Raw genomic sequence first — 26575 nt, forward strand, 5'->3', positions numbered from 1 at the left:
GTTATTTTGACGGCCTGATGTAAGTTTTGTTGATCTTACATAAATGTTCCCTCTTCAAATCCTGTCCACGACCCAGTATGACAAGGGCAAACATTCAAGTGTCTGTGACCCTAACCATGCTCTCAAATCTGTTTGCATTACGTAATGAAGCCAACCCCTATACCCCCACACCACATGACTGAGTGATCAGCAATACATGCTACATACATAAGTACATAGTTTTATTCATTTAATAATTATTTTAATTAAGTTGACAAAATAGACCTAGAACTAAGCTACAAAACAGCCAAATGGAAAATATCACCGTGAAAATATTTGCTGAATATAATTTGAAAGGGATTTGGGACAAATCTGTAAACAAATTACTTTTAGGGAATATCAATACAGAGCTGCAGTGTATTGATTGTGCTGCATTGTTCTGTCCCACAAGTTGCATAACTACATATCTATAAACACATTGCATAATATGCATCCATTCAGTTTTGACCCGACTGTGATTGGATGTTTTTTGTTCCTCTTCAATCCTTTTTCATGCATTCGTGATTTGACTGATAATCGAATGAATATATGTGGAGGCATTCGAGTTCATAGGACGTTATCTCGTTTCCAGCGTGTCGTTCCCAGGACATTTGTAACCAGGAAGTAAAACACTATGCACTTCGCTAGTTGTCTGTACCATATATGCCCGAAATTAGTCTAATAACTTTACTAAATCTGGACGCGAGTGTTATCGATCGAGTCATGTTTTATGGTTTAGGGGCTCGGTGTTTATGTTCCTGAGGCATTACATGGAGGTCCTGCTGATATGATATGGTAAGTGCGCTTGTTCTTTATGTTACGTTACAGAAGTAACGTTAGACCTCGAGACTTCTTGTCAACAGCTGTTGTATAGTACGTGCAGTGTAGACAAGTCCTGCTGCTTGTAAACGACATAGCCTATGTGAGATTCAGGACATTGTTGTGTTTTTTCAACTGGTGTTGTTGAATACATTTTTATATAGCTCTGTTAAGGCGTCGGCGTAACGTGTTTTCGTCTCGCCTGTCTAAAACTGTTTAACTAAGGTTAAGCGGATAACTCTACGATAAATATAACATCGACAATCCTTCTGCAAAGGTGAAATATTTTGGAAAATACCCTACATACATTCATAATGCTGGTAACTTCGTCCTTTTATTTAGGCATTTTAACTGTGAATAGAAATAACACGGACTGTCGGTAGCCTACTTTCGGCATTTAACCCAGTGCCCATGCTCACTGATATTTCTGTGGAAAAGGTCATTAAGTTAACGCTAACCATTTTCAATTCGCAACTGTTGAACCAAAATGTATGTTTTTTGGGGCAATCATATTTTTTAAAGGTGAATTCCGTTGTAGTCCTCAAATACCGTCGTGAATTAATCCCATTGAGAATGTTGTAGCGATGTGATATACTGGTCTTCAGATAACTTGGACACTGATCATTTGATAAATGAATTTGGTCTTTTCTATTTTTAATTATGAAAAATAGACTAAAATCTGTTAAATTGTCAAAAACACATGCAATTAATTCTTTTCACAAATGGAGTTTAACCCTCATTTTACCCCCAAAATACTAGTTAATGTTGGATTGGACTGAAACGTGGCTATAAAAACCTCTCATAAAAGAATGCACTTTTTTGTTGCTTTTTTATGTTTTTTTCAACCACCTTGTTACATCTTGTGGTGTTCTCCCTTGCTTACAAAGAGACCTTGTAAATCACACGTTATGACATTTTTTCAGCAAATGTTGTATACAATCTTTTTGTCAACTTGTTTTCTTTCATTTAGGACTAGTTTTGTGTTTATTTTTTAAACAGAATAATCGTAGACCTAGTTAATTTGAGTTAAGGACACCCCAGTTTTTGACTGAAAAACTATTTTGCCAATATTACATATAATATGATCTACTGTTTTCACTTCACACTACTTTAATCTAGACTAATTTGTTTAACCAGAGAGTTTGTTCTGAAATGCTTTAATTGTTCTATATTATAACCAAATATTGGATTCAATCTTTTTTTCAACTTGTTTTCTTTCTGTTAATTCTGGTTTAGTGTTTCTTTTTCGAACTGATAAATCAAAGGATTCATTGATCGGAGCTGAGTCACCTTATTTATTTTGTAAAAAAGCAGTATTTGGGTATAATTTTGCAAATATTAAATAAAATATGAAAAAATCCATAGTTTATCACACCATTGTACTTAAATGTTTAGTTAGGAAGTTAAGGCTGCCTGTAGTTATTTTGTTTTGTTAAAAATCGCAGAAGGTAACACTTGTTTTTCTGGTCAAAAATGACTAGCCTTTGAAGGTGAAAGTTTACAAAAACAGGACATTTATTTGGAAATGCTTTTATTTTCTGAAAAGGGGTCTTAAGTTATACTTGTGGTAGTCTCGCATAGCCAGCCTTTAATACTGAAGGTCAGGAACTTTTCTTTTTTACTATGCAATAGTAATATATTTGTCCTCATACAGTGAGACACATACAAATAAATGTCCGTCAAGTGTGTAGCATGTTAAGCTGTGCAACAGATTCACTCATACAAGCAGAACCGGCAGTTTACAGATTTAAATAAAAGGATTCCGTGTCGGCATCACAGAAATCATAGGGCTCTAGATATGGGCTATATGAACTCAATGCAGTCGGGAAACGAGTTTCAATCGCAAAATAGACTAAAACTAAGTAAATTAGCGCTGCTCCATCGATTAATGTCACACACAATCAAGCCGCTCTGTCTAATGCACTTGCAAAACTGTATCGCACTGCACAGCCCTGCTTAAAAACACTTTAGTATTAGTTGGTGCCAGAGTCCTATTTTGGCACCAACACCTCTTCTGCCATGCCACTAACTTACTGATTTGTTTTCAAATATGTCACACATGGAAACATCCGAGGCAGACACGTACAGTATCTCACAGAAGTGAGTAGACCCCTCACATTTTTGTAAATATTTTAGTATATCTTTTCATGTAACAACAATGAAGAAATGAAATTTTGCTACAATTGTATAACAAGCTTGCTGTCCCCTCAAAATAACTCAACACACAGCCATAAATGTCTAAACCGCTGGCAACAAAAGTGAGTACATCCATAAGTGAAAATGTCCAAATTTGGGGCCAATTTGCTATTTTTTGTCCCTGTTGTCATTTGATTCTTTAGTGTTACAAGGTCTCAGGTGTGAATGGGGAGCAGGTGTGTTAAATTTGGTGTTGGGAGCAGGTGTGTTAAATTTGGTGTTGGGAGCAGGTGTGTTAAATTTGGTTTTATCGCTCTCACTCTCTCATACTGGTCACTGAAGTTCAACATGGCACCTTATGACAAAGAACTCTGTGAGGATCTAAAAAAAAGAAATGTTGCTCTAGATAAAGATGGCCTTGGCTATAAGAAGATTGCCAAGACCCTGAAACTGAGCTGCAGCACGGTGGCCAAGACCATATAGTTTAACAGGACAGGTTCCACTCAGAACAGGACTCGCCATGGTCCACCAAAGAAGTTGAGTGCACGTGCTCAGCATCATATCCAGAGTTTGTCTTTGGGAATAGACGTAGGAGTGCTGCCAGCATTGCTGCAGAGGTTTAAGGGCTGGGGGGTCAGCCTGTCAGTGCTCAGACCATTCACCACACACTGCATCAAATTGGTCTGTATGGCAGTCGTACCAGAAGGAAGCCTCTTCAAAAGATGATGCACAAGAAAGCTCTTACCTGGCTGTACATTTTTCACCTGTTCATGACCTGTTTCTTTTGGGTATAGAGTGATGGTTGTGGTGGTGGTTACCTCAATGTTGTTTAACGTACTTGCACAATTGCTTATCTTGTGAAAGCTTGATTCATTTAGGCTAAATATCTGAGGAATGCTTTCTGCAGTTCAGACTCTTGGCTTGTTTCAAACACGTTGACCTAGTTGCACTTACAGTAGCTAAACATGCTGTTGTTTCCAGGCAGTACTTTGGTGACTTATGGTGACAAATACTTATGACTTCACAAGTATTTTAGCCACAGAATTGTTTGATATAATGCAAATAAATATAATATGTTTGAGAAACCTTAGAGGGAAAAGCACTCTTCGGGCTACTAGGAAACTGTGTAGTTGGAGACCTTTTCATTTTAAACCTTTATTACTTTCTTTCTAGAATACAAAGGAAGATATTTTGAAGGATGTCAGTAACCAAACAGAACTCATCCCCCATTTACGGCCATAGTAGGGAAAATAAATACTATGGGAGTAATCTCTTTTATTACTGACATTCTTCCAAATATTTTCCTAGGTGCTTAGCAAGAACAAATAAATGTATACAGGTTTGCAACAATCTGAGGGTGAGTAAATGATGAATCATATTGAGTGAAGAGCTTTTTTCCTACACTTCAGAGTTCAAGTAATTTTTCATAATTGCAAGTATTAAAGGTTGACATGGCGAACATTTTGGACCTGTGCGTATATGATGTAATGATGTCCTGTAATGATTTCATGAAATCTATACTGTACATAGCTTTAATCGATATAAACAGATGAGAAACAAAGGTATTTCTCTGTGAAGGCTTATTACATTCCTAAATTCTGCTGAGTTCACAAATTGTGCTTATTTAACCTAAAAAAATTATCGTACAAGAGGCAAGTGTTACGCCTCTTATTAACACTTGAGTAGTGTATGCCTTGTAAACTAGTGTGTGGAAATTGCAACTTACTAAGCCTAGCAGTGGTTTTAAGAACCTGTTTATACAGTTATTCTTGGTAATTTATTAATGGGACCATGATAAGAAAAAAGAAAGGGATTTGTGACATGACATAGACATGCAAATTAGCTGTTCTATCAGGGCCCTGATAACCCGGTTTGGTTAAGTTTGTGATAAAAAACAGCTGTACATTATCCTTTAGCTACATAATAAACTGAGGAACTTGTAACCCATGGTATACTTGTGGCTGCATATTAGATCATTATAATCTTTAGAAAAGATTAAAATTTTTGTTCAGCTTTTGTTACAAAATTCAATTCACAATTGCAAATCCTGAACAATCCATACGGCACACAGCGTATTTAACCATAATGGAAGAACCGGAGAAAGGAAATTGTAAAGATTTAGTGGTTTAAGGCAGATAATAAGCAGGTTAAGCAGAGAGTAATTGGAGCCGTGGGGGGCAGAAATAAACACTTAAGAGCTTCTTCTTCTCCAAATCAGCAAAATACTATTTAAAAAAAGACCTTAACCAGCAGGTTATTGCTAGCTTTAGGGATTTTTGAGTAAATACCTAGGCAATAAAAGGCACTGCTATGTCAGTCTAGTGGCCTTCTTTCCGTTTTGTAGCCTTGGTTTGGGCTCTAGTAAAAGCCAGATAAGATACAACTAGTGGCAAGCTTCTGGATTTGATAGCAGTGAATAAATGTTTTAGCGTAAACACAGTTTAAGTTTACAAATTTAAAAATTGCGTAGATTGTTTGTGTAGACTGAAAATAAACAGCGATAGAAAAGTCACAGCCTCACTATTTATATTTTCACACTGGTTGGAAGAGTGATTTAATGGGCTCTTCTTGCAAATATTAAATTTTGAGTATTTATTATATTAACAACATTTTTGTTTTTTATTTGGACTCATTTCCATATTACCTATTGGTCTCATTTGCATATCACATTGGATACAAGCATTTGTTTATTAGATAAATGAAAGTAATTTATTTATTTTTACATAGCAAATGAAATGTACAGTAATTAGCAGAGCTGGGTAGATTTTGAACTTATGAATTGTAACCAGTTACTGATTACAACCTACATCTCAAACCATTGCATGCCCCACGCTCACACCCCATCCCATTTTCATTCCCAGCACAACAACATATTTCCACTAATTAAGGAAAATAAAAAGATTAGTAAAGTCAAAATTTTTATATTTATAAATTTCAGTAAATTTCCAAAACATCAGAATTGAGTATATTCAGTTTATTTCAGTATCTATAACAGTAAAAACACTTTACATTCATTTGTCAACAAGAACTTACACCAACCATTACTGATCAGTTACTGTTATAAGTAACCATTATATAATGTACTGTATATATAATACTGTATATGGACTTCGAAATCTGGTGTGCGATACCTGTGAGTTGCCCAACTTGTGCTGACGTCCATGTGACCTGACGCATTCCGTACAACCGATCTGACGAGAATGTTTGAGTCAGAAATGTCTTTCAGCGATGTGACAAAATCTTATGCCACAAGACCTACCGAAATTAAAAAGTGAAAAGATTTTTCGTCAAAATGAAAAGCTGTCTCATGATATCATTATGATGGAGTTTGATGATGAAAGTAGTATTGAACATGCCCTGCCACATTTAAATCATACTTTAATTCATTGGACGCAAGTAGACGTAGATTGACATTCATTAAAGCTGATTTTCAAAATTCACCTAATTTGAATTTTGGGTTTTTCAGCGGAATAAATTACTATTTTTTTTATTATTTCATAATTCATTATTTGTTTAAAATAGTGCTTAAATGTTAGTAGCCTATGTGTCTCGACACACCCCTAGTGTCCATCAAGCCAGCGGTCAAAGTCTGAGTGCCGCTCCATTTTGCATCTCTATGTGTGATTCCAAACCCCTTCCCTATCTGCCGGAAAATAACTCAAAGATTAACAAACATATATACTGTAAGTCGTAGGTATGATTATTATGAATCTTTTTGAAAAAAAAAAACAAGAAACAAAATGTATGATAATAACTGAACTGTAAACAACTTAATGCCATTCTGTAAATAATATGTAATCATGTAATTCATAAAAACTAACTGTATTCTGATTACGAGTATTTAAAAATGTAGTTTACAATAACTACAAGTAGACTACTTGATATTTAAATCTGATTACCCATAACTTTCCAGTTCTGCTAATTAGGTTTTACATTCTATTTATGTGTTCCATTCAATTGTTTTCACATACCTTTTCTGCACTGAATGACTCCCTCACCCAACCCAGACAAACCCTATGGATTGTTAAGATTAAGGCACTTTAGAATATGCCTGAAGAGAGAGCGCCAGAGAGAGAGAGAGAGATAGTCTAACCTGACCATTGCTTATTGGTCCCACGTGGATACCATGGCAACAGGTAATTTCAGCTTTGTTTGGCATTGCAGCGCGAGTATGTGGTTTGCTCATTCGATAGCTTATTAAGGAGTAAGGTCTTGCCCTGGAGGAGACACTACAGATTTCGCATTACAGAGATCCATCAGAGGGTATGTTGATTGTATGTTGTTTATTTAGATGGTTTAATTTGTATAAATTGTAAATTTACTTGTGCAAGTTACTTGTGTGAGTTTAATACATTATTGAAATGTGCATTGCATCGTTTTCCTTAGTACAATTAGTGACGTGGTGATGAGTCATTTACAGATGGATAATACTGTGTAAACAAATGCATCAGAATGCATGTTTCAGATTTTTTACATTTACATTAAAGTATCAATTACGTTCTTTATAAATATTTTATCTAGTATTAATAACAATTCACATATTTCTTTGTTGAAAGCAGCTAAAGTGTTAAACACTTAATTAGACAATAAAACTCTTTGTTTATTTACTTTTTTCTTTTTTTATGAAAGTAGGGTCTCAACTGTGAAAAGATTTTTAAAGTACAAATTGACTGATTTTGTTCAGGTCAGTGATCTTGTGACTCAGTTTATAGATTATTGTGTTAGCAATGCAAAGGTCATGGGTTTAAATCTCAGGGACCTCACTGTTACAAGAACAACCTTGAATCCCTTTGAAATAAAAGCATCTGCCAAGCAGGTCAGATAGCTCCTTGAGGTAGCAACTGTACGTTTTCACCTTTTATATTGTGCATGAATTACTTGTGAAGCTTCTTAGTAATTGACAAACGTGCATGTGTTATCTTGTGTTGCAGTGTTTGATTCACCACAGAATGAGTAAAAAAATGGAGGAGCTTTCTCCCATGGATGACTCCGGGCAAGGTGATGGGTCTGGGGACTCAGAGGAAGATGATGAGCCTAAAATTTGTCAAGTATGTGGTGACAAATCCACTGGCTACCACTTTAATGCCATGACCTGTGAGGGATGCAAAGGCTTCTTTAGGTAAGTGACTCACTAACATGGGGTATGCAGTGCAAGATAAAACGGAAGCAATTGCGATTACAAAAAATTGGATTATTGTTGGATGTTTTAGGCTGGGGTACCGTCGTTTACACCAAGGTTATAATAGTTTTGCAATTTTCATAAGTTTCAATCAGTTTCAATTTTGTTTTTGGTAATATGGGACCTAAAGTTTACCCCTTACTCTCTAATCTTTTATTAGTATGATTAGTCATCTATAATTCCTTGTAGCGGGTATGCATTGACATCACATGGCTGGTAGCAGAAATGGGCAGCATTTTAATTACATGTATTTGAAATACGTATTTAATTACTTTTGAGTATTTTTCTTTATAAAGAAAGTCATATGTAATTTGTAATTTAAATTTGTATGTGTGTCATTTTATTCTTGCCTACAATAACTTCACCAGGCAGTGGTGGCACCACTGGTCCTAAAATGGTGGGGGCAAATTTTGATACTGAAATATGTAATTAAATTTGAGGTATCAATAATAATTTGAGCTAAACAGCTTGTGGCACAGCAAATGCAAGCAGAACACAAATATATAAAAAGGTATTAAAATGAATTGTATTAAACAACAAAGAACTCTTTTCTAGTCTTAGTGATCTTTCATTCCATTAAAGGATACTTCAAATCTTATTCCCCTAACTGCCATAGTAGGGAAAATAAATACTATGGGAGTCAATGGGAATTAGATCTGACAGTCTTCCAAATATCTTTAGAACCTCTAGAAATCTATACAGGTCTTGGGCTGAGTAAATGATGACAGAATTTTCATTACTTTGTGAAGTATCCCTTTAAATTGATGATAATATTTTAAGGCATATTTAAGTATACCTTTAAAAATGTCAAAGTTATTGATGTGCTGTAGAAAACAGATAGACATTAATTGATAGATTTACAGTGATTCCACATGCATTCCTGACTGTTTCCAGGGAAATCATCTTAATCATCTTTTTGTCTGAGAGAAGATGAAGATGTACACCTGTCATTTGTCTATAAAACACTGTGCAGTTAGCTTTTAACGCTATACACTCTAAAAACAGTTGTGTTAAAAACAAGACATTTTGTGTTAATTTAAGGACAAAATATTAATGTTGTTCCTGTAAATGATAGCAAAAATGAACAGACGATCAGTGCATCTGGATAAGCGTCACTGCGTGGCTAACCCACCCACTAGCTGAATTATAAGTTTTTAATGTTTTTTCAACTGAGTCAGACCTGTCTGTTATTAAGTGCGATTAACTTATTCCAAGGCTGCGCACGCAGACCGATCGGCGTATGACATTAACGTGTCGCGTAGTGATGGGAAGTCCGTCTCTTTTCAAAGATGCTTAATAATACTGAAAGTATAGTAGCTTACTCAGTCTTACTCAGTCTTTTTTTGGTTAACCCAGAGTTTATTTCGATCTCCTCCCCCTTTTAAAAGCGCAAATGGTGTACCTCATTCATTCTTTCATTAATACATTCATTCATGGCACACATCTTGATCACACAGACACCATCTCAGTGACTTATATGTCGTGTGTGCTTTTATAGAGGATTCATTAAGAGGCTGCATTAATTCAATGTACTTTGATTTCAGAAGAGCAATTTAGGACCCGACTGGATTTTTGTCATTTCCCTGTGCATTTTTATTGAAAACTGTACCGTTTTTCCTTACAGTGAATTACATTTCAAAATATATCTCATCCATCCTTACATCAATAACGTCAGCCACTGTACATGGATTACATCAGAGCATAATTTTCTATGGATGATTAGAAATTACTTAATAAAGTGTATAAATAAAGTGCATGAATAAAGAAATTTATAAATACAGACATACAGTACATGCAGAAATTAAGAGATAAAGGTAATAAACAAGTAATTTCGATGTGCAGTCATTCCAACTCAAATCTGCTCAGAGCAGGTTTTGAACTGGCGAGAATTTCGACATGAGAGTCTGACACCCTACATGTGCCCTATACTCCATATGACGTCTCAATCGTGTAACTAGATCACTCATCGCGAGTGAGAACATACGTTTTTTTTTTCCGGTTTTATTTCTTTTTTTTCATTCATTTAATCTATTTATTTATTGGTACATTTATCAAATTGTTAATTTAAATTTGGAAATACTTTGGCTATTTGCATTCCGATAAACACAGAGCAATGTGCATTGCAAACTCTGACAAAGATTTGCGCCAGCAAAGTCTGGTAATACCACAAACTAATTTCACCACTTGAAACAATATCACCCAATAGATTGCAATTGCAGTCTTTCTAGCTCGTAACCTGTAGAGTTATTGTTGAAAACTTGAAAATGTACTCTGTGGTCAGAAAACTGTCTATTTTGCACATTTAAGATATTGTTTTGTCTATTTAGTTTGCTTGCACTACCAACTAAAACATAAATAGTTATAAATATTTCAAGCCTTCTATAGTCTGGCAAGCTGACTAAAATAGATATTTATTTATTCATCTATTTATTTAATTTACACAGACAGACAAAATGTTTACGAGCCATCTATTTAAATGGAATGCTTACCAGAATTAACATTTGTTTTTCAATTTTTGCAGTCTGATCAATGTTACATGTGTATTGTGGATCACATTGTGTTTTGCGACAATACAGTTGTTAATTTTTCAATGAGAATATTTATTTTGTTGAGAAAAAAGTTTTTGATCAGACTTTTTTTATTGTTTTATTATTCTGTAAATTCTACCTCAGATATTTAAATGTTCAGCTTTTGGGCAAATGTTCTGGCAATAAACAGTGGTAAAACAGTCAACTGTCTGGTTTTCATAAATTTCATACAGTTGCTAAAATCTGCCTTAAACTTAAAATAAATACATATTTAAATTTATCGTGATATTGTTATTGACTTATATTGAAATTCTTTAAGCTGTATCGCCCAGGCCTAGATTTTACATGTCTTTTGTTCCCCCGTGCACCTTTATTAAACCTTCTTTTCACTCCAGTTTCGTCTGTGGCATCGTCCTTTAGTCCCGTGTTGTTAAAATAGTCTTGCCCTAAACTAAATGTACAGTGCAACATGACCATCAAAAGATACTGTACTATAAGTACTGTGAGAGCATTATTGAGCTATGATTTATGTCAAAGTACAGAAAGCAGTCTTTCTAAGATAGAGAATAAGATAACGGAGAAAGAAATAAGAATCTAGCACAGTAATTCGGAATTTGTGACTAACCTATATCCCTAACACATTATGTGGTTCCAATTGCCATTGCACATGAATAAAATGTTATGTCTGCTTTCAGGGTGCTTCAATATTTTTTGACAATAGAATAATATATTATAATATAATACCTGGCTGATAGTATAAATTCATGAACATGAATGATTGTTTCAATTATTCAATTTGAATAAATTTGAGGTGCTGAATTAAAATTCCAATTTGATATTTATTGGTGAAAGCTGTTGGGCAAACAAGTGAATTCGCTGAATTGTTTTTTGGGTTTACCTTTAAAATTTTGTTTTGTGTGTTTAAATAGCCTTTCTTTTTACATTTTGCCAAAACGCCTGTAAAAGGTCATTAAATCAGAGGACTTGTGGCCCATATAGTGTGACAGTATCTGCTTACAAAAATCTTTAAAAAACATTTTTTCTGTATTAGCCAACATACTCACAACTCTATTTTATCTGCAATTTCTTGTCTTATATTACTAGATCTATAGTAGATAGACATGTAATTATCCATCTTTTTATCTATGTTTTCTGCCTCCCTGGATTTCTCATCAGGATGTTCTCACATGTTTGTTTCTTTCCGCTATAAGGCGTGCCATGAAGAAACCGACAAAGTTCTGCTGCCCATTTCAGAACGCCTGTGTCATTACCAAGAGCAACAGGAGGCAGTGCCAGTCCTGCCGTCTTCAGAAATGTCTCTCAATTGGAATGAAGCAAGAGTGTAAGCCTCTATTTTGTGTTCCTATAGCTACAGAAGCTGCTTTTAGATAGACCTCAATTTAAGAGCAGACTGCCTCAGCCAATTTACTCTTAGAAGAACCTTCATGCTGGATTAAACCATACGCCTATTTCCACAATATGGCTGCTATTAGCCTTTTATTATTATTATGAGGCAGTAGCAAGCATTCATTTATTTACCAAAAGAGAGAGGAGAGACCCCCCAAAAATTATTGTGGCAAAACACTCAGCAAAATGACTGCTTGCAATATCAGGAAACGCAATCCGCACATTTCAGTGTCCAGGAACACCTGATTCCATTGTAAGTCGTGAAGCTGTAAGCATCAACTTCAAGTCCAGCTGCTTTTAAGTTCAGCAAATAATTACAGGATTAAGTCCCGATTTCAAGAGATCAAATGCAGAACGCATTTCCATTTCTCTCTATTCGCTTTTTTGTTAACCCACATCTTGCTATGCTTCATAAATAATAAAAACATGATATAATGTATCTTGTTTGTTGGTAGGCTATAGGCCTACCCTAATCATAACTTGTAGACTACTTAAATTGCGACACAATTAAAAAAGCAATGTTTTTTCATTCAACATCATTTACTGTAATTTAAGCTTTTAATTAATTGTTTTTAAATATTTAAAGTTCAATTAAAGTTTCAAATATTTTCAAAAAATGTAAGTAATCAAAAAAGAGTGGGAAAAAACTGACTTAAAGGAGAAAATAAAACGGATTTTGTATAGGCTACATATTTTATGTATGGAAATGCTCATCGCGTCACTACTTGCAGCTGCTAAAACTTAATATTATTATATAAACTAAATATTAATGATCATAACGTGAGGAAAGTAGAACACATATGCCCGTTTTAGCTACATTAAATACTGGATTTGAACAGTTTGATTTATAGCCTACTGTCACGGTCGTTGTGGTAAGACAGGGACAGAGGACCCAGGCGCAGACAGTAAGACATTACATTTATGCATTTGGCAGACGCTTTTATCGAAAGCGACTTTCAGTGCGTTATCCCATACATTTATACATAGGTATTTGCAATCCCCTGGGATCGAACCCAAGACCTTGCGTTGTTAACGCAATGCTCATACCACTGAGCTACAGGAAAGCTTTTTAATAAAACCAAAAACCCACGAGGGGGTAACATAACAAAACAGGGGAAAATAATAATATAACAAGACAGGACTTAGACTTAAACAAGACTAAGGTTAACATTTGACAAGAACTACAAATAACTTGACTTGACACAAGAACTGGACCAGCACCGGACATAAAACACGGAGGCATTATAAATGGATCAAATCAAGAGGGGAACAGGCGCAGTGCATGAAATCATTAACAATCAATAATGAGGAAATGAGGGGGCGGGGACAAAGACGAGACCGTAGAGAGCGCATATTAAGTCATGACAACAATAATATGCCTCTCTCCACACCAAACACGAGGCTCTGTCATGATCCTGCCACTAGATCAAGAGAAACATGACACGATGGGCGGAATCATGACACCTACATTCTTTAGTCTTTAAAATGTATTATATAGGCCCCACGCAAAGTTTTTGGGCCGCATTCTGGGCCATTCTTAATTTTAGACTAGTCGACTACAGGGTCAAAAAGCATTCGTTTAAACGACTGTCAAATTAGTTGCAGCCCAAATCCCTACTATTAACTGAGTGTTTACAGATTGGGTATCTGGTTCCTTCGGTTAAGGTTCACAATATCAACAACAGTCACAGTTCCAGGCAGTTACTGACCCTACACTTTCAAATTAAGTTGTAATTTCTCCAGTCATTAACAAATAAAAGCTATCAAAACATGCACGCTAGTATTACTCACGCGGCCAGGTGAATCTTTCTGCCTCCAACTATGCTTCGCCTACAAAAACGTGTCATATTGCAGGGATTGTCTATGTTTATTGTGACAGATTTGTCATGATTACCATAGTTATTAGGCATAATGCTGTTTTTAATAGTTCATTGTTGTGATCTTGGTCTTCTATATCACCTCACTGAGATGTAAATTTTGCATATACACCTTTCTGTCACCTGACCTCTGATGTCTGTGCTGTTGCTTCTCAGTGATCATGTCTGATGAGGCCGTGGAGAAACGGAGGTTGCAGATCAGAAGGAAGAGGGTGCAGGAAGAACCTGTCATGCTTACCCCTCAACAGGAAGCAGTTATTCAGGAACTGCTCACTGCGCATCAGAAGACCTTTGACATGACCTGTGCACACTTCATACAGTTCCGGGTCAGACATTTAAGATGTTTTTTCTGTGTTTGTAGAAAATACATGCTGTGCCACCTAAAAAGGTGGTTTGGCTGTGTTTTAGTATTGCCTCACAACAGAAAGCTTCCTGGGATGATTCACGGCTATGCCAGGAGGCCTGTCTGTGTGTACTTTGCATGTGCTTCATGTTGCATGTTCTCGCTATGTTGGTGTGGGTTCCCTTTCTGTCGGTCTCTCGACGTTGTGTCGAGAACGACAGATGGGGTTCGCCCTTGAGAACCAATCAACTCTGACTACTATAGAAAAGGCCAATGAAATTTGGCGAATGCAATTTGCATGCCGGGCTCCGCCCCCGGAAATCCGGTATAAAAGGAAGCCGGCGTGCAGCATTCACTTACCTTTTGTTCTTCAGAGCCTTCGCTCATGACTACGAACAGAACGAATTCTATGAATTCTTCTTCTTCTACATCGCTGGATCTACGACGTGTAGCAGCGGATCGTCCCTACCTGCAGCGACCTTCCCCTGGGCGTCTCGGCGGTTCCGGAGGTGTTAGAGATTTTTTCTAAAAAGTCCTTTTCAGGACTAACTGAGCATTCTCCAGCGCGGCATGTCCCGCTGTTCTCTTGGGTGCGGCACTCTCATCGAGGAGGGGGATGGACACGATCGCTGCGTTAGGCGTCTGGGTGTCCAGCACGCTGAAGCAGCGTTCGTTGACACATCTGCCCGCAGTGCGGGCGGATTGTCATTCAGAAGTTGCGGTCACGGGTGGCTGTCTTCCTACGGGAACCAGCCACCATTTTGTCTGCTACCCGGGCTGTGACATCTGTGGCTACGGCCCTGATGACCACCCACGTTAGCAGCGTTAGTGATATGGGGAACTCTGCGAACGTAACCCGCCAGCTAAGTGCTCACGGGCCGATCGCACCCCGATTCGCTCCTCTGAACGTACCCCAACCGGCGGTGGCATACCGTCCGGATTCTCACGCACACACATCGGGTACGATGTGTAACGCAGATGAGATGTTGCTCGCAGCATCAGAGGGAGGCTAGCATCCGACTCTGACGAATCCGAGCTCCACCCCCAGCGGTCGAGTTAGGAGGAAGCAGAAGTGATGTCATTCATGCTAACCCAGGGATATGTGGTTCCTGAGGTCGGAGCGCGGTGCAAACCGCGCCAACCCCGGGTACCATTTTTTTGCCGGAGCTGCATGAGGAGCTGTGTAACACTTGGAGCGCTCCACTCACGGATCGCTCCAGTGAAAACCAGCTCCACCTCCCTTACTTCCCTCGCTGGTGGGGCAGCCAAGGATTGCGTCGAGATCCCCCGGGTGGAACGTCCGCCCGCGGTGCACCTGTGCCGCAGACGGCTACCACCTGGGGGGAATCGGCCACCCCTACGGTCCAAAGCACGCAAGACTTAGGCATCACTGATGTCGAAAGCTTACGATGCTGCGGGCCAGGCTGCCTCATCTCTACGCCATGGCCATCCTGCAGGTCCGCCAGGCCAGGGCGTTGAGAGTGCTCCACGAGGGTAAGGCCGACCGGGGTATAATGCAGGATCTCCGTGCCACCGCTGGCAGATGTCCACGTTAGTGGTCCAGGAGAGACACCCCCGGTTATACCTTGTGCAGAAGGGTGACACCAAGGAAGTCCGCTTTCTTGATGCACCCATCTCGCAGGGTGGGTTGTTGGTAACACCGTTGAGGACTGTGCCCAGCAGTTTTTTGACGGTGAAGCAGACAGTGGCAACTAGCCACATTTTTTTTCATGCCGCGACTCGGCCGCCCAGAGGCCTCCGAGATCCCGCGTGACGTCTGCTTCCCTTCAACCCAGGACCCCTTCGACATCGGCTCCGGTTCCTGTGCCCCCACAGGCGGCACCCCGGTAGCAGAGGTTGAGGGGGAAAACCTTCACCCCGTCAGCAACCTTCTCGCGAGAAGGGACACTGACGGGAAGACCCCAGGGTGGACAACATCGGGCCCGAACCTTCACAGCCACGGCTCTGATCGGTCGGTACGGGACGACTCCTGCCTCGTCAGCAAAGCCGGGCCCTTGTCAGGGCCTGGCGCCCACTTACTCACAGAGTTTTTCTGTTCTCCCCGGGTTTACTTACAGCCGATCGCTCACTCCACTGGACTGTGCTCGGCGAACCAACCCAACACACTTGCGAGGTGTGAGGTCATACACACACGACAGCAGTCACCACTCTCAAACCGACAGTGCGTGCCATTGTCCCGCCAGGCAGGTAAAAAGGGCGGAGCCAACCTTCCCTCCGGGGACCCCCTAGGACAGGTGGTTAGCTCCGCCAGCCGACGAACCACCCCCTGTGGGAATGATGAAGCAGACCGTCCCCTTGGTCACCCTGTCACAGTCCCTGGGAGCTCAAGAGCTGCCCACACTGTCTCGCTGGCCTTGCAGGCGGTCCGTCTTGGTTACTCGATCCAGTTCGCCAGAGACTCTCCCAAGTTTCAGGGCATCATCTCTCCCTCTGTCAGAGGCAGGGACGCCTCCGTACTTCGGGTAGAGGTCACCACCCTTCTGGCGAAACAGGCATAGAGTTCGTCCCTCAAAACCAAGATGTTCAGTGGGTCACCACCCGCACTTCATCATTTCCAAGAAATACGGCGGGTTGCCATCGGTCTGCGTACCCTGAACAAGCACCTTCACAAGCTGCTGTTCAGATGCTCACGCAGAGGCACATCCTGACATCTAGCAGGTGTCAGGATTGGTTCGTGGCAATCGACCTGAAGGACGCTTACTTTCATGTCTCAATCTCCTTGACACCGGCCGTCCCCACGGTTCGTGTTCGAGGGGTGGGCATATCAGTATAGAGTCCTCCCTTTCGGTCTGTCCCTGTCTCCACACATCTTCACGAAGATTGTGCAAACCGCCCTTTCTCCCCTTCGGGAAAAAGGTGCGCGGGTACTAAACTATCTCGACGACTGGCTTATCCTGGCACACTCGTGAGATCTGTTGTGTACACAGAGGGACCTGGTGCTCCGGCATCTAGATCGATTGGGATTTTAGGTCAACCGAGGAAAAGAGCAAACTCTCCCCAGTGCAGAGCATCCTCTTCCTCGTTATGGAACTAAACTCTGTCACCATGACGGCGCAGCTGTCCGCAGCACACGCCCAGTCAGTGTTGAACTGCCTGGAACACTTCAGGCAGTCGCCGGTCCCCCTGAAACAATTTCAGAGGCTCCTGGGACACATGGCGTCCTCCGCGGGGATAATACCCCTCGGATTGATGCACATGACACCGCTTCAACTCTGGCTACAGAGTCGAGTTCCGAGGATAGCGTGGCACACCGGCAGCAGACGCATGGTGTTGACGCTCTGCTGCCGACGCACACTAACCCCATGGTCTTCCATGACCTTCCTCCGGGCGGGGGTTCCCCTCGGGCAGGTTACGAGACACGTCGTGGTGACGACGGACGCCTCGCTGCAGGGGTAGGGTGCAGTGTGCAACGGGCACGCAGTAGCGGGGCGCTGGACGGGCCCCCGTCTGCGCTGGCATACAATTGCAAAGAGTTGTGGGCTGTGCTGCTTGCACTGAGAAGGCTCCGGCCTCTAGTACAGGTACAGCACGTGTTGGTCCTCCGGGACAGCATGACAGCCATAGCGTACATTGCCAGGGTGGCGTACGCTCACGGCAGCTAACACAACTTGCCCGACGCCTCCTCCTGTAGAGTTAGCAGGTGATCCGCTCCCTGCGGGCCACACACATCCCAGGCAAACTGAATCAGACAGCCGACGCGCTCTCTCGTCAGTATATGCCTTGCGGAGAGTGGCGACTCCACCCCCGGTCAAGCTCATTTGGGTGCTGTTCGGTCAGGCACAGATAGACCTCTTTGCCTCCCACGACACCACCCATTGTCTGCTTTGGTACTCCCTGACCGAGGCCCCCTCGGCACGGATACCCTGGTGCACAGCTGACCACGGGACGGGCGAAGCACACCTTCCCCCCCAGGAGTCTGTGCAAGGTCAGGGAAGAGGAGCACCAAGTGTTATTGGTTACACCGCACTAGTTTAACCACACTTCGCTTCAGAGCTGATTGCTCTGGACAGCGACTCCCCCTGAACCATTCCCCTGACAGAGGACCTGCTTTCTCAGGGGAAGGACACGTTCTGGCATCCCAGATCAGACCTCTGGAACACCCATGTCTGGTCTCTAGACGGGACGAGAAGATCCTAAGATGGCTACTCCCCCTATACAGCTGAGACCATCACCCAGGCTAGGGCCCCATCTACTAGGCGGTTACACGCCTCTAGACGGTGCCTCTTCTCGTCCTGGTGTCTTTCTCAAGGAGAAAGACCCACTGAGGTGCTTGATCAGGATTGTGTTCCCCTTCTCACGAGACTGGAGACTAACATCTCCCTTCCACACTGAAAGTGTATGTAGTCGCTATTGCCACTCATCACGAATCAGTTGATGGAAAGTTTCTAGGGCAACACGACCTGATCACCAGGTTCCTAACGAGCGCGAGCGGGCGGAATCCGCCTCACCTCCACTCCATACCCTCTTGGGACCCTAACGTGGGTCCAAGAGCCCCTCGGAGGCTCCGATCTTCCTCACCTGAGTAAGACGGCCCCCCTGTTGGCGCTTCCTTCAAGAGGGTAGAGGACCTCCAAGCATTCTTTGTGTCCCCGGATTGCCTTTAATTCGGCCCGATCTCAGAATCTCCCATGCCCTTTGACAGTGAGGGCTCACTCCACACGGAGTTTAGCCACCTCCTAGGCACTGGTCAGAAGCGCCTCTCTAGCAGACATCTGTGGAGCTGCGGGTTGGGCTACGCCCAAACACCTTCGCAAAGGTTAACAGCCTTCGCGTAAACCCGGTGTCAGCCCACGTCCTACGTGGCGACATGTAGGACTGGCATCCGGGAGGGCGTATGCCTGCGAAAGCACCATCCCACCCTCCAGCAGGTTGGGTCAGTGTGCTATATACCTTTTTCTTCTTACCCAATCACATGGCTAAGAAAATTGGTACCTCACCAGCCTTCCTTCTTACCCAGACTCTGGTTAAAAACAGGCATTCCATCCATCACTAAGCAAAGCACCCCCTGGTGATTGGTTGGGCAGAGCAACCTTTCCCTTAGGCCGGGATACCATATGACCTATCACAGATAGTTCTAACCAGCCTGGTGCTATCAGACGCAGTAACACCCCCACCGTGGGCTGTTCCGTCTGCTATACCCTCATGACTATGGTTCCCACACACGGTAACCCATGAGCTTCCCCAGGTGGACCTCCACCTCGCGGTTAACTACTCAGTCCGCACATTCCATGCGTTCTCCTCCAAGGACGAGACCATACTTTTATCCACCATATTCCTCCCTACGGGTAGGAGGTGGCCTCTGTAGCGCTTCTCTGATTAAGAGTCGCGCTTACCCGGTGTAAACTGATCCGGATGGCCTCTCGCCTATAGAGAGCTAAGGCCCCGTCCGTGAAGGTTACCGGTCAGGGCTGTACCCATCTTTCTCCAGGAAAGCTCTGGAACCCCCCGACCACCACACTGGAAGGTTACATTTTCACGAAAGCTTCGAGATGACACGCCCAGGCTTGTTACCGTCGCTTCGCTGACATTGTGGCTCTTCAGAACAAAAGGTAAGTGAATGCTGCACGCTGGCTTCCTTTTATACCGGATTTCCGGGGGCGGAGCCCGGCATGCAAATTGCATTCGCCAAATTTCATTGGCCTTTTCTATAGTAGTCAGAGTTGATTGGTTCTCAAGGGCGAACCCCATCTGTCGTTCTCGACACAACGTCTCGTTCCCTCCATCAGGGAACTGAGGTTACATACGTAACCAAGACGTTTCCTATATGGTTTCCTCCATTAGTCCAAATGCATAATGGTTAGGTGAAATGTAATCACTAAAAGTGCCATTAGGTGTACAGTGTGTAATGGCTTTTATACACTGCAGGGATCTTTATACCAGCCACAGCTTTTAAAATGAGCAGTGAAATTGTTACACAAATGCTGGGTTATTTTCATCCCTGCGTTGGCTCAAAAAGGGACAAACGCATTGGATTATACAGTTTTTTATTTAATGTCGGTAACTAGGTTACCAAAACCACCATGATCCGCTTGAGGAACTTGATGAAGACGCAAAAATGTTGCATTAGTCTTTCCTCCTGTTATTGCGAACTTTAAAAAGATTTGCATCAAGTACTGATGTAAACCCAGCTACTGACTTGTATAGCAATCTTAATAAGAATCAATTTAATAACAATGACTTGTAAGGTTAAGAAAATCAGATAATCCCAAAGTACTCATCCTATAATAGATGGGATCACATCTGTTCGAAAACAGATGTTTAAAAAGTTATTTTCAACTTTTATTTAAATCAGAAGCTGGTTAAAAAATGGCAAACAGAATTTTTGAATATTGAAGGTAAAGAGTGATTACCTTTATGGTTATAAAATATAGTTTAATTTATTCTGGATTTTTAAATCACAACATAATTCCCACAGTTATATTTGTACTGTTGCTTAGTTTTGATGGCTTAACTATAAAAAAAGAATCAGGAAGTGACCCTAAACTTTATTTTGTGAATATATATTTATCGACCTGTAATAACTTGTAAGCAATGTCAGAGCCGGCTTATCAAAAAATAAAGATGTAATTATTGATTGAAATTTGACCTTAGTTCTTTTATGTCCACAGCCTCTAGATCGAGATTTAAAGGGGATATCTAACAACAATCAAGAGCAAAACAACAGAAAGTATTCTCAAACCATGAGAAAAGCAGAGGCTGACATTTCCGCATTTCGACTTTTCTCCACCTCGCCACCCATTTCCTCCAGATCTCAAGCAGTGGAAACTAAAGAGGTGAAGCAACTCAGCAGCAGCATTTTCACCTCTCTGCCACATTTTACAGACCTCACCACATACACGATCAAGAATGTCATCAACTTTGGCAAGGCACTCACAATGTTCAGGTGAATTCTGTGACCTTATACAAAAGATATTTGTTGCTTGTTAAGGTTTTGTAATTCCAGTTTGGCTCCTGTGTGACTCTTCAGGGCGCTGAACATAGAGGACCAGATCTCGCTGCTAAAAGGCGCAACCTTTGAAATCATTCTGATTCACTTCAACATGTTCTTTAATGAGGAGACCAACATTTGGGAGTGTGGACCTCTTCAATACTGCATGGATGATGCCTTTCGAGGTGAGGCTCTTTACAGGTCTCCATGGACCTCAGCCTAAGGGACTGATAACAAATAAATGGTTTTAATTGGTCGATAAGTTAGGACCTGTAATAAAATATTAGGTGTTTTTAGACGTGATTATCCCCCATTATCCGACCCATTTAATACAGTAGGCCATTTTCATACAAAGTTTCAGGATAAAAAAAGTAAGATCTGTTTAATATTTTTAATAAGATATTGCGACCAGAACTACTGATTATCCTAGTTACAGGTTAAATAGAAAAACATTTAATATAAAGTCTGAGGTAGGATACCCTGCATTATTAGGGGGTCTGTTTTATTCAATTCAAAGAAGTCATTACAGGACGGAAGTGCACTTTCAGATCTTAACTAAAGATTATGAGGGTACACAAATTTTAAAAAGATAATGACCCACATTGATAAACTATTTACAATAAACTAGTTGTGGGCCGTCAACGGCGTTAACGTGCTGCGTTACTTTGGATAAAAGCGTCTGCTAAATGACTAAATGTAAATGTACTGTAGGAGCTCTTCCAGTCTCAAGGACCACCTAAACGCAAAGCATCCCTTAGCTAATGCGGAAGTAAACACAAGTGCATCTTATTGAACATAATTTATTTTCATCACCAATTATCATAGTAGAACAGCTTTCTCAAGCAGTTTGTGATGCATTTTGGAAACTGGAGATGAGCGGTTTGAGACAAACGTTCTCAAAGACTTACTTTTAGTCATTATTTGGGTAGCACACATATTCTGAATGCCTTCGGCAGAATTCAAATGAGCCATTTTAATCTAGATTAATCTAGATAATCTAGAATATTTCATGAAAATATTGGCATTGTAATTTTTTTATTTCACTGGGACTTTACGTGTGTGTGCTAAATTTGCACTGATTACATACACTTTTCCAGCAATTTGAGTGAACGTAATTTGTAAAACATAACCCGCCAAATTGTCTAGCGATTTGACATCTTTACCTTCTACATTTTTACACACATTTGATGGATGCAGTAAAAGGCTTGCAAAATGCAGTTGAGGAAAATCGGGTAGCCATGGCCAAGCAAGCCAATAATGAAGACAAGAGTGCTTTGCTGTAACACAATGAAAAAGTCTCCCGCCCCCCACCACTGACATAATACTCCAGCTAGCAGGGAAAAGGAACACCTGCACAGCACTATAAAGGTGTTAAGAGGACATCAGGGCAAATGCTCGAAATAATTAGGGAGATGGAGAACCCCTGTCAGTTCTGCTGACCAAAAAACTGGTATTCCGGGAAGCCAGTAAATGTCTTATATATCTGATCAAAAAAGGCAGTGGTACTTATTTTCTTTGTTGTCCACATAATCACTCTTACATTCGGTTAAACTTGAAGTCATGTAAATTATTCAGTAACTATTCACTCTAAAGCTGAAACATTGTGACAGAAAATGTGGTTAAAACATCTTAACACACTCAACATACTGTGAGAACTGTGTTGTTTAATTCTTTGGGGAAAAAAATAGTATTTTTGTAATTCCATTTCAAGCCAAACAATACACATTTTATCTGCAACATTTTAAATGTAAGATTCTAGGTGAGGTGTCAGAGATGAGGAAGTGTCCGGTTGGATGAGAGTGCCGTAGAAATGCAGTGAAACTGGTTTAGATAACAGCAGTGTACGAGTCCAGCATAAAGTTGCCTTCATATCACCCCTTTTCATTCAGTACATTTCATTTGGATCAATCAATGTTTATTGCAAAATGTTTTAAATTTTTAAATATGTATTTATGTACGTCAAGATAAGAAAAATGGCAAACCCCATACAGGGGTAGAATTTAAAACAGGAAAACTGTCTTGGGGTTGACAGCCGGCATTATCTAAAGGTTAAGCAGCTCCTTTCTCTGACGTTGTGTTGGAAAAATTTAATTTGTGAGAGATTTTAAACTACTCGTGGAAGGGCCATGTCAATGTGCTTTTTATAAGACCATTGTTTCTTAGCAGCATTTCAACTTGTGAAACGCATATTAGTGTGCGAAAGTCAGGGCTCATTGTGCCCATGCTCCCTTGCGGCTGTCGTTTTTCTCTTTTATTTTCTGATTGGCAATGCTTTTAAATGTTCACGCTTGCATAAATATGTGTGACATTTAATTAAATATTGTCAATCTACCACTGGTTATTATTGTCACTTCTTTGCGTTATAAGCATCCGTCTTAAAATTATCTTTCAGTGCCATTTTCTTGACAACCCATTTTAATGATGATGTCATTTGCAACCGATGATGTTTTTTTAATGAGGCCTTCAATTTCAATCAGGCAGACATAAGTCTCTTTTATCTCATAAATGTGATCTCTTTGTGATTTATTTTCAGTAATCTCATGTAGACTTTCAGAAAGGATGTGGACAATGTTTAAAGCTGTGCTTTCCGCTTTATGGCCAAATATATTTCGCTTACATACTGTCTATACTATGATAGTACGTCATATAGTCTCGTTAATAAAATATTCCCTGATGTAAACATCTAATCAATCCTGGACAATTTCTTCTGTGTAGATACTTGAATTTCAATTGTTTTTAACATGCGCTTGAGTATATGGTTCTGCTTGCTGTAATGGCAGAGAAATAAAGTACAATTTGTCCCTTTTGAATAAAAACTAAAACATATGCAATAAAGTCAATTTGGCCTTTTCCTTAAATCTGATACTTGTCTGTTTTTTTTCTTTCTGTACATGATTCCACTTGCCCTCGAACAGCTGGTTTTCAGAGTCATCTGCTGGATCCCATGATGAATTTCCATTGCACACTGCGCAAGCTGCACTTGCATGAGGAGGAATATGTTCTGATGCAGGCCATCTCACTCTTCTCACCAGGTGCTTTAAATGAAACTTAACATACACATTAACAGACTTATTCTTTCCCAATTCTCTAAAAAAACATTAGTGTCTTGCTTTTTTTGTTTTTTATTTATGTGCTTTTATTTCAAAATCCTTAGTGTTTAGTTTATATCACAGAATAAACCACGATTCATTCTGCTACCTGCTGTTTTGTTTTATATCGTGTATACTTGCTGTTTTAAATAGATCGCCCTGGTGTGACACATCACAAAGTGATTGACAGTAACCAGGAAACACTTGCTCTCACCCTGAAGACCTACATTGAGGCCAAGAGGACAGAACCGGAGAAACAGTAAGATCATAACTATCCTCACTTGCTAACTGTCAAGAAACCGTAATCTCTTTTTTATTGTGAACAAAGGTATTTGCATTAACTAACTTTCAATTTCAACCTTCTGCTTTGCTAGTCTGCTGTACCCAAAGATCATAGGGTGCCTGACTGAAATGAGAACTATGAATGAGGAGTACACAAAACAAGTGCTCAAAATCCAGGACATTCAGCCAGACATATCTCCATTGTTGCTGGAAATCATAAGCAAGAACAGCTAAATCTTAACAGAGGAGATCCTATTCAGGTAATGTGCATGTCGTTGCTGGATTGACCTTCATTTGAGAACATGGAAAGTATTTTAAAGGAGCCATGAACGACAGTCAAGACTAGCAAGGAAAAGGATTGTGTGGCTAATGTTACTGAACTACTGAACAGCAGCATACTGTATGTTGTACAGATATTACTGCTTGTGAAATTGTATTTTTGTACATCTCGCTGAATGCGGTTCTGTTGCAATTGAATATGACAAGCAAACTTTCTTCTGAAAACTATTTTTGTGGTTCATACCCACATGAAGAATGGCACATGTGATTCTTTACGGAACATTAATTAAGCCTAAAAAATGTTCTCATAGGTTTCGGTAATATACCAGCACTTGATCAAAACCCAGGGATTTACGTCATAAGCCTTGAATGGTATTCACAAGATATTCTATTATAGACAGCTACTATGGCAGCAGAAGATCACAAACTTTGTCAAAAAAAAAACACATTGTGATGCATATAGTCATTTGTGTTTATGGTTTGTTTTGATGTTTTAAGAAATCTGTTATTTATTATATTTTTAAAAACAAAATAGTGAAAGTAAATCTTTTGGCCTTTTATGTTCAGAGGAGACCATGTGTCCATTTTTGTCCATATTTCAACCCACAATCGTATGACTTATATATTACAAGAAGTAATGAGAACTTTTGAGAAATGTGCTTGCGTAATTTTACCACACTGCAACTCTGATTTTCCCTAAAAAGGTCTTTTTTTGTTTTGTTGTTTTGAGTTGTGTTATTGTGTTAGTTTGTCTGTTGTGATTTTCTTACACTGTATTTTGAAAAAAAAACTGTATTTTGAGTAATGTTTGGATGTTTACCATTTAAAAAAAATCCATGACATTTTTAAAAGAGACTATGTTGGGTCATCGTATCGATACAGGGAAATTAATGTCAGTGGTGACAGACATTGCATACAGATAGCAAAAAGTATATTTTGCCAGGACTGTATCTGAAGGTTTATAGGGGCCTTTTCTGTCTGGATCTTGCTATTCTAATTTAAAGGGATAGTTCTGCCATTCACTCACCCTCTAGTCAATTTAAACCTGTATGACTTTCTTCTGCAAAACAAAAAATATAGTTTGTAGAATGTTAGAAACCGAACAGCAGCAGTACCCATTAACTTCTGCTGTTGTTCCATTTCCAACATTCTTTAAAATATCTAATTTTGTGCTTTGCAGAAAAAAAGAAAGTCAGGTTTGAAATGACAAGAGGGTGAGTAAATCATGAAAGATTTCGTTTTTTGAATGACTATTTCCCTAAAAATGACCATGAGTGTAAATATTTTATGTTAAATAATAATGTTTCATAACGATCTAGAAACCGTAAAGCATTCTGAACGGACAGGGCGTGAAGTTGCTTTTTAATATTTGCATCAAATAAAAGCAATCGAAACATATAGGCACCAGGTATTAACTTGCAGCAAAAACTGTTTCCAAATGTTTTTCTTTGACATGCCTGTGTAGATTAAGCAAATTGGTTATTCCTAGATTGCAAATTGATGGGTTTGTATTATAAATTGAAGAAGCACATAACATGTAACACTCAGGTTTGTAACTTTTACATTTAAAGTGCCCCTCTCAGGAAATAAATTGCAACGATGTGTACAACATGCTGGATGTTAAATGTTTATTTGTGTTCATTTTGCATCAATTTAATGTCACTTTAAT

At 40.0% G+C, this 26575-nt stretch overlaps 1 protein-coding gene across 2 annotated transcripts; it reads left to right on the forward strand.

Annotated features, from left to right (window-relative positions):
* Positions 1-487: 487 nt before the first annotated feature.
* nr1i2 (nuclear receptor subfamily 1, group I, member 2) lies at positions 488-26517 on the forward strand. 2 transcript variants are annotated; one of them, XM_056755469.1, is made up of 10 exons: positions 488-813; positions 7138-7236; positions 7905-8092; positions 11892-12022; positions 14121-14290; positions 20937-21211; positions 21296-21441; positions 24172-24288; positions 24499-24604; positions 24720-26517. In XM_056755469.1, exons 1-10 carry the CDS (start codon positions 811-813, stop codon positions 24859-24861), a joined length of 1377 nt encoding a protein of 458 aa, XP_056611447.1. In that variant the 5' UTR covers positions 488-810; the 3' UTR covers positions 24862-26517. The 2 variants fall into 2 exon arrangements, with proteins under 2 accessions (XP_056611447.1, XP_056611448.1); XM_056755470.1 differs by lacking the exon at positions 7138-7236.
* The last annotated feature ends 58 nt before the right edge of the window (positions 26518-26575 follow it).

The sequence above is a fragment of the Triplophysa dalaica genome, chromosome 8 (assembly GCF_015846415.1).
Source record: "Triplophysa dalaica isolate WHDGS20190420 chromosome 8, ASM1584641v1, whole genome shotgun sequence".
NCBI lineage: Eukaryota > Metazoa > Chordata > Actinopteri > Cypriniformes > Nemacheilidae > Triplophysa > Triplophysa dalaica.

Excerpts from the sequence above, each read along its gene's own strand:
- nr1i2 (XM_056755469.1), top strand. Across the intron at positions 12,023-14,120 it reads AATTGGAATGAAGCAAGAGT|TGATCATGTCTGATGAGGCC; the intron begins GTAAGCCTCTAT and ends GTTGCTTCTCAG. Across the intron at positions 21,212-21,295 it reads AAGGCACTCACAATGTTCAG|GGCGCTGAACATAGAGGACC; the intron begins GTGAATTCTGTG and ends GTGACTCTTCAG.